General features: G+C 52.0%; 1 protein-coding gene across 1 annotated transcript in view; it reads left to right on the plus strand.

Moving 5' to 3' along the window:
* Positions 1–7,947, plus strand: part of KLRG2 (killer cell lectin like receptor G2) — a 10,414-nt gene extending 2,467 nt beyond the window's left edge. The window contains exons 3-6 of the mRNA XM_029917909.1: positions 2,210–2,343; positions 2,699–2,844; positions 6,906–7,009; positions 7,508–7,947. Coding sequence (XP_029773769.1) covers positions 2,210–2,343; positions 2,699–2,844; positions 6,906–7,009; positions 7,508–7,628 — 505 coding nt within the window. The 3' untranslated portion in view covers positions 7,629–7,947. The remainder of the gene's footprint in view (positions 1–2,209; positions 2,344–2,698; positions 2,845–6,905; positions 7,010–7,507) is intronic.
* Positions 7,948–8,451: the final 504 nt, after the last annotated feature.

The following is an 8,451-nucleotide window of genomic DNA, read 5'->3' on the forward strand; positions in this document are numbered from 1 at the left end:
TTTAGTGTTTAGTCACAATAGTTACATGACCGGGGTGATGGGTAAATGTGTTCTCCTTTTCTTCAGGTTTTTCAGTTCTGCTTTTAAGACTGTCAGTATATATGTATCTTTTATTCCAAGCATTTCCTAGTCATTCTTTTTGGTAACATGTATCATACAATCCACCCATTTAAAGTTACAATCCAGTGGTCTTAGTATATTCACAGAGGTGTACAACCATCACTACAGTTGGTTTTAGAATATTTTCCGGGCGCCTGTGTGGCTCAGTCGGGTAAGTGTCTGACTCTTGATTTTGGCTTAGGTCATCATCTCACAGTCTGTGAGCTCGAGCCCGGCATCTGGCTCCACTGACAATGCAGAGCCTGCTTGGGATTCTTTCTCTCTCTCTTTCTTTCTCTCTCTGTTCCTCCCCCTACTTACTTGCTCTCTTTGTCCCTTAAAATAAGTAAATTTTTTTAAAAAAAGAATATTTTTAACACTGTAAAAAGAAACACAGTATCTTTTAGCCATCACTCCCCTCCCCCAGGCAACCACTAAGCTACTTTGTGTCCCTGTGGGTTTGCCTATTCTGGACATTTCATAAATGGACTCATAATATGTGCCCTTTTGCAACAAGCTTCTTCCACTTTGCGTAGACTGTTAGGTGCCCGGTACTGACAGGTGCAGCCTGTACCCGCACTTCATACCTTTTTGTGGCTGAATATTGTTCTGTAAGGATATGCTCAGTTTGTTTATCCATTTATCAGTTGACAAAAATTTGGGTCACATCCCTTTAAGAAGCAGGTTATGTATTAAAGGAACAAAGTCCAGAAAGGTCACAGATGGAATGTGACTCTTAGATCAGAGTAACACACTTCCCTTTTCAGTCTTTGAAGCAAGTGTTTTTCCTAATGGAAAAGGGAAATTGAGGATTCCAAAAGTGCCTTTGCTTTTAAAGTTGAATTATATTTGAAAACATGTTTTATTAAAAACCTTGGAAATGTGCCCCAACTTTGTATATGTGTTGGGTGTACCATACACATGAATGTGTATTCATATGCGGGTGTAGCCTACTGTGCATGTGATTTTCAAAATGGCATTTTGAAATATTTAATAAAATATTAAAAAAAACAAAATAATAAAATATTTGCCAGAGAATTACCTCTGCTGTTTCAGGCTTTAGCAAATATAGTGACTGAGCTCTTGGGACCCTTACCCTGAATATGTAGCATTCCCAGCCTTTGTCCCCGAGATGTGGCTGGGTCCCATGGTCCCTTGCAGCCAAGTGTCTGGGAGAGGAGAGGCCTTTTTTGCATTAATTCTGTGTCTTGGCAGAGATCAAATTCAGGAGCGCTCAGTTACTCATTTATTTATTTTTAAGTTTATTTGTTTATTTTGAGGGTGGGGGAGGGACAGAAAGCAAGGGAGAGAGAATCCCATGCAGGCTTCATACTGTCAGTACAGAACCCAGTGCGGTGCTCGAACTCATGAACCTTGAGATCATGACCTGAGCCGAAGTCAGACACCTAACCAACCGAGCTATGCAGGCACCTCAGGAGTGCTCAGTTACTTTAGATGTTTCTGGGTAGAAAGCTGCTGTGCTGGCTGTGATGAACCATTTACTGTATTTCATTCCCCACGTTTCCCCTCTTGCCTCCCTGGTTACTCCATCCCCAGGGCTGGACCATTCCATCTCTCTTCCTCCTGCCTGTCTCCAGAGCTCTTTTCCCCTCCACAGCCTGATTCCAGCTGTCTGGTCCCCTGCGTCCGTGAGCTGCTGACAACTCACATCTGTTCCCTTAAGTCTCTTAGTGGCCTGACAGATAGGAGGGGAGACACCAGAAACACTTGCGGGACCCACGGAGGCAAGACTGGAACCCAGTTCTGTCGACACTTAAACTGAACCCCCACCCCTCCCCTGTTTGGAGCTTTAACTCCTGGTTCCTTGGGCCCCTGAGTGCGGGCAGCTTGCCCTGTTCCTGGAGGCATTTGCACCCTGTGTCTAGTGTGGGGTATGTGCTTAGCAAATGGTAATCAGCCAATCGTTTGTTCTCTTTCTTGAATGGACTCTCATGTCTTGTGTTTTTTAAAGAAGCAGAACATTTTCTAGTGTTTTTTTCTCAAATATTAATTTTCTAACCTAAACTGAGTGGGTTTCCATGGTGTCTTGGGCCGAGGGGGTGGGGTGCTGAGGTGGGCGTGATGCTGGTGTGTGTGGTTCTGACTTGAGTTCTGACCTGTCCTGCTTGTCCCCTCCCCCAGGGCTGCCTTTGTACCTGAAGTCCCTGCGCTGGGCCCTAGCAATCATGGCCGTGTTTCTGGCCGTGTCTGCAGTCGCCATTGTGGTCCTGGCTTCTAGAACAGGTATGGTGCCTCCTCCTGGTCCCCTCTCCTCCTCGGGCCACCACCAGGGTCCTTACAGCAGTTTTGTGAGAATTAGAAAAAGATACCCCACCCCCACGGCCTTTTTGAGCGCAGAGAGGAAAAGGAGCCCCTTCCTCCCACAGGACACAGCCGGTGCTCCAATGAGCAGCGGGTCGACAGCGTGGGCAGCTTTGGCCGTTGCACAGACTCTACAGCCTGCCCAGGTCCTTGCCCACCCTGCTTGCCCTTCCCAAGGCTTACCACTTCCATGCTTCCTCAGTCAAGGCCGTGGCCAGATTTCAATTTTTTTGCCACGCATCCGTCCAGCTCTTGACGGTGATCTCTCTGCTTGCAGGGGTCACGTGCCGGCCGTGCCCCCCGGGCTGGATGTGGTGTGAGGAGCATTGCTACTACCTTTCCGCCGAGGCTCGGGCCTGGGAGGCCAGCCAGGCCTTCTGCTTGGCTCACCACGCCACCCTCCCTCTGCTGGACCACACCAAGGTGAGGAGGGGCGGGCGGTGAAGGATGGGCGTGGCGTTACGGATCACCCGTTCCTAGCGCCAGCAGGAATCTCAAAGATCTAGTCCGACTCTGCCTTGCAGAGAAAGCCACCTAGTCCTGGGGAAATAAAGTGATGTGTGAGATAACCAGGGCTCCCAAGGTCTTCAACTTACTCTTCATTCCAAGATGTAGACGTGGAGCTAGGAGCACGGCTCAGTGTCTCCGGCCCGTGGCCAAGCGGTTTACAGTGGGGTTGCTCCGGTCAGTGGTTTAATGTATATTTACTGACCACTTACACTGTGGCGCCAAAACAGGCCATTCCTTAAATGGTAGCATTTAAGGAAGTTCCTTTCTATTCCTATTTTTTGAAGAGTTTTAAACATGAATGAGTTTAATTTCATGGGATGCTTTTTTGTGTATACATCGAGATGATACCTTCGTTTCTTCTTTAATCTCTGTGGTGAATTACATTGGTCCGTCTGTCTGTATGTATGTATTTTTAAATATTTATTTACTTGAGAGAGAGGGAGAAAGGGGCAGAGAGAGAATCCCAAGCAGGATTTACACTGTCAATACAGAGCCTGACATGGGCTCGAACCCACAAACCATAAGATCATGACCTGAGCCAAGATCAAGACTCAGATGCTCAAGTGACTGAGCCACCCAGGCACCACCTCTCCCTCCCCACCCCACCCCTGCATTTTTTTTTTTTTCCCTAGGTCCCTTGTGATAGTTTACTTAGCCGTGAGTTTTTCTTCCCCCAAATACTTCTGGATCTGACTTGGTAATATTTTACTTAAGATTTCACATAGGGGCACCTGGGTGGCTCAGTCAGTTGAGCGTGTGACTTCAACTCAGGTCATGATCTCGCGGTTCGTGGGTTTGAGCCCTGCATCAGGCTCTGTGCTGACAGCTCAGCCTGGAGCCTGTCATCGGATTCTGTGTCTCCCTCTCTCTCTGCCCCTCCCTTGTTCGCACTCTGTCTCAAAAATAAAAATTTAAAGAAATAAAATAAAAAACCACACTTAAGAAAAAAAGATTTCATGTACGTGAAATTCTGTTTTCTTGCTCGGTTCTGCCCAGTCTTGACCCAAAGCTGTTCTGTGCTGCACAGCAGGGTGGTGGCTCCTGCCTTTTCTCTGGGAGAGTCCCCTGGAGGTGGATAGAAAAGCAAGATGGAGAAAACAGCTTACAGTGAACATGAGTTATTTCATTGCCAGGAATACACGTGGGTTTCAGAAAACATGGAGAAATGAAAAAGATACAATGTAGATTGAAAACCATCAAATCTGTGATCACAAAATGGTGAAAGTAAATATACAAAGAAAAAACAGAAAGGAAATATGTATAGTAATATCCTAACCATGGATACCACTGGGAGCAAGACTGGGAGTGATTTTTTTCTTTCTCTGTAAAGTTTTAATTTTTTCTAATTTTCTAAATGTTCTGCAACTAATGTGTGCTGTGTAATTGGGAGGACATGCTAGTGGACCGGAGCCCATTAAGCAGGAGGTCAGTGCAGAAGGGTTTTTGTCAGGTGCCTGCATCAGGCCTTGAGTTCTTATATTTGTCGGATAAGAACATTCTCAGGCCCCTGGTTGCGTCTGCAAAATGGAGGCCAGTGGGAACGGAGGTAGGTCCCTAGAGAGTGGCTGGAGCTAGGGAGGGGACTGAGTTGGGCAGTGACCCACTGAGCCCAGCAAGTGTCCTCCGAAAGCCTGTCCCTGCCCTCCACCCTCTAAGCAGACAGGTTCCGTCGAGAATGACCTTAGCCCTCTTAGCAAAAACTCCCCTGTGGCTGGTGGGTCCTCCAAGGCGGAGATGGGCTTAACCAAATTGCAAGCTTGACATACAGAATTCTTTTAATATTGTTTTTAACATTTATTTTTGAAAGACAGAGAGAGATAGTGAGTGGGGGAGGGGCAGAGAGAGAGGGAGACACAGAATCTGAAGCAGGCTCCAGGCTCTGAGCTGTCAGCACAGAGCCCGACGTGGGGCCCGAACTCATGAGCAGTGAGATCATGACCTGAGCCGAAGTCGGATGCTCAACCAACTGAGCGCTCTGGCGTCCAGCTCTTGATTTCAGTTCAGGGTTTGTGAGCTTGAGCCCCATGTTGGGCTCTGTGCTGACATCTCGGAGCCTACTTGAGATTCTCTCTCTTTCAAAATAAACTTAATTTTTTAAAAACCCCACAAATGTCCCCCCCTATTTTAGAGGACCATACTGAAGCTCTGAAAGGTTGGGAACTTGCCTTAAGTCACAGAACCAGAATTTGAATGTGGGATGTCCCGGCCACTGTGTCTTCTTCTCCACAGTGACAGTGGCCTCTGGGCCCCGGGAGAAGGTCCAGGCCTCCGTGCATCTCCCAGGGGGAGGGCGGTGGCCAGAGGAGGTCCTGGGTCTGCTGCAGCTACTGCCGAGACGCTTTGGGCCCTTCTGTCCTCTCAGTCCCCTCAGCTGGCTCCAGGCTCCTCCTCAGCCTCCCCAAAGCTCCTGGACTGCAGTCCAGCTGCAGAGGAAGTGACGGAAATGACGAGCCAAGATGTGCCCTGTCATCGCTGCCTCTCCCCTTTCATGTGCGGCCTGGCCTTCAGGGTTTCAGAAGGGGTAAGGTTAGCAGCCCGCAGCCAGAAAGCTGTTCCTGGCTTCTCTCCGCTGCTGTCTGGCGGTGCTTCCTTGAGGGAGGTGGGTCTGTGCTGACGCCTCTGGGGCACACGGCTGGCCAAAGGGCATATGTGTCACCTGTGGCCCTCGCTGGGTATTTAAGACCTGAAGGACGAATAGGGGACGGTCATTGCCTTCATGCTTACTTTCTAATAAGCAGGGTCAAGTGTGGAGGTTTTGGCTTTCTCAGTTTTCCAGGGAAAAGCTGCACACACATCAGACTCCTAACCGTCACTTCTAACGGTCACTAAGGGGTGTGTGCTTCTGGGTGCTGTGAGCAACGCGTCCTGCTGGGGTGGGCTGCTCCTTGTGTTTTCCTCCTGACATTTTCTTGCATTACATTTTCTGCGTGCTTGTCATCTTTAATGGCATTGTAATTTTCCACCGTGTTGCTGTCCCATAACATGTATATTTATGTTATTTCCTGATTGCTGAGCATTCAGTGGTTTCCATTTTTTCTTTATACAGAACACTGTGCTATCTTTGGGGAAGTTCATTTTCTCCCCCTCTCTGGTCTCAGATTTATTCTCCAAAGTGGAATCACTCATCCAAGCGGTAGGAAGGATGTAGTACCGAAGTATGTTCTGGAAGGTGCACCAGCGTCGCTGCCCCACACCGGGACTTACAGTGCTGAAACATCTTTTTCCAAGTTAAAACTTTTTAAATACAGTTTTTTCCCATTCATTCTGTTGCCAAAAACATGACCTCAAGGACAAATGTTGAAAAGAAAGAGAAAAATCGTCTCTCATGGGTCTCCAACGCACCCTCGGTTTTGTGTCCTGCATCTGCGGTGGCGTGCGCACGTTTTCTTTCATGGCTGTGATGGTGTCGCAGCTGCGTCCGCGTTCTGACACACTCTAACCCTTCACGTATGAGAACTTAACTGCTCCGTGGCCTTCAGATTTGTCTTTTTGTAAGCAGTTGTGATATTGTGCCGCGCCGTGGCGGGGTACACTGCGCTCTTGCTGACCATCTGCTCCCAGGCCCCCCGCCGCGCCTCAGCCCTGCTGTCACCCCCCTGCCCAGTCAGGCTGTTTGCTACCTGGATGAGCTCTGTAGCCTCCCAGCTCTCTGCCCCCTCGGCCAGCCGCTCAGTGTCTGATCGTGTTGCTCTGTGGGGACTGGCATTCACGTTCTGTGTCCCCTTGAAGCGGAGATGGAATCGCCCCCATTTCTGGTCCCCAGTCCTGAACACGGTGTCCGGCAACCAGCAAGCACCCAGAATGGCTTCCCGCTTCCTGGTGTTTGGGGGGAGCTGGGTGGAGCCGAGTCAGGTCTCTGGCTCGGGGAGTTGGGGACCTGCAGGAGGTGGGCAGGATGGGGTGCAGAGTCCCCAGGGCCACCATACTCGTGTCTGGTGTCAGAAGAAGGGTGACCAGATGCTTTTCTCCTTCAGGACTTCCTGAGCAGATACCCACTCACCAAGCACTCCTGGCTGGGGGCCCGGCGAGGCCCCCAGGGCTGGCACTGGATCGACGGGGCCCCACTACCACCCCAGCTGTGAGTAACCACGGGTCTGGGGGTCCCTCTGTCCCCAGTATGACCAGAGTGACATCACAGCAGGCACCAACGAGGGGTCACAGGCCTTCCCCTCCACTGACACCTCCCCACCATTGATCTGGATCCCCCTTCAGTCCCCAGTTCCAGCTCCGGCTCCACCACCAGCCTCGGGGCACCTCTTGGGAGACACCCCTCTCCCCCTGCCCTGCTCAGGGCCTGGCTTCATTTAGTCCCAGTCACCCCATCCCTTGTTGGGCCCCCGGAGTTCTGCCCAAGCAGGACTGTCACCCTGAACGCTAGAGGAGGGGGGCTGCACGGAGGGGGCTGCCTGGTTCTCTCAAGCTGTGGGGCATCCTCATGATTCTGACCCCAGGGCCCTTGCAGATGCTCCGGGCTCTGTGCAGTGGTCCAGTAGGACCCACGCCGGCACTGGCATCAGGCGCACAGGCTGGCAGAGCCCGTCCTCCTGAGCCCCACTCCCTCTCTCCCCCTCTCCAGACTCCCGGAGGAAGATGAGGACCAGCCGGGTCTCAAGTGCGGGGGCCTGGAGGAAGGCAAGCTTGTGGCTTGGGACTGTGCCTCTCCAAGACCCTGGGTCTGCGCCAGGGGGACCAAGTGATTCAGGTTCTGCCCATCTGGGGACTTCAGGGTGTGTGGCCCCGAGTAGAAGCCAGGTTGCCAGCGGGGGTAGCCGCTCCCCACCCCCGCAGGCTTCTAGATGTGCCTGCTCTGCGCTGAGGGGCCCTGTCTGAGTGAACCCAGGACCAGATTTCCGGTGCATGCAGATCACCACCAGGGGAACAAAGGTTTTCTGGGGCCCCGGGCAGAGTATTTTAGCCTCCAGCTTCGGAAGTGGATTCGTTCGGTTACCTTGGGATAGTTTCTGAGCACTTTGGAGCCTGCGTTTCTCCCTCATTAAAATGGCGTTTCCCACCCTATCCCTACACCTGTGTGGTCACACGTGCACACCCTGCCGTCTTAAAGACCGGGAGCGGCCGAAGGCTCCCGGGTGCTGCCCGTTGGCTCTCACCTGCGCCCACAGAGGAGCCTCCGTTGTGCCGCAGCACTGGGCCTTGGCAGCGGTAACAGCACTGCCTAAGTGGCACCCCCGTAAGTGGCACCCCCCGCCGACCAGCCATGTCTGGAGGACAGCAAGTGAGAGGCGGTCGCCCCCGGGGGAGGGAAGAGGTTTCTTCCTGGGCGGGCGCCGAGTGGGCAGAGGGCTGGCAGAGGGCTGGCAGGGGGTGAGGTCTGCGGTCCCAGTGTTGGCTGGGCGCCGGGGCGGCCGAGGCCTGAGGCTGGGAAGGCGTGGATCCCCCACCCGGGGCCGGAGAAGCCAAGGGGGCCGCACAGCACGGGGGCCGGTGAGAAAGGAAGTCAGGCAGTGGGGACACCGGCCTGAAGAGGTCCGAGCTGGGGTTCAGTGAGGGGCCACGGGGTGG

Source organism: Suricata suricatta, chromosome 2, assembly GCF_006229205.1.
Source record: "Suricata suricatta isolate VVHF042 chromosome 2, meerkat_22Aug2017_6uvM2_HiC, whole genome shotgun sequence".
NCBI lineage: Eukaryota > Metazoa > Chordata > Mammalia > Carnivora > Herpestidae > Suricata > Suricata suricatta.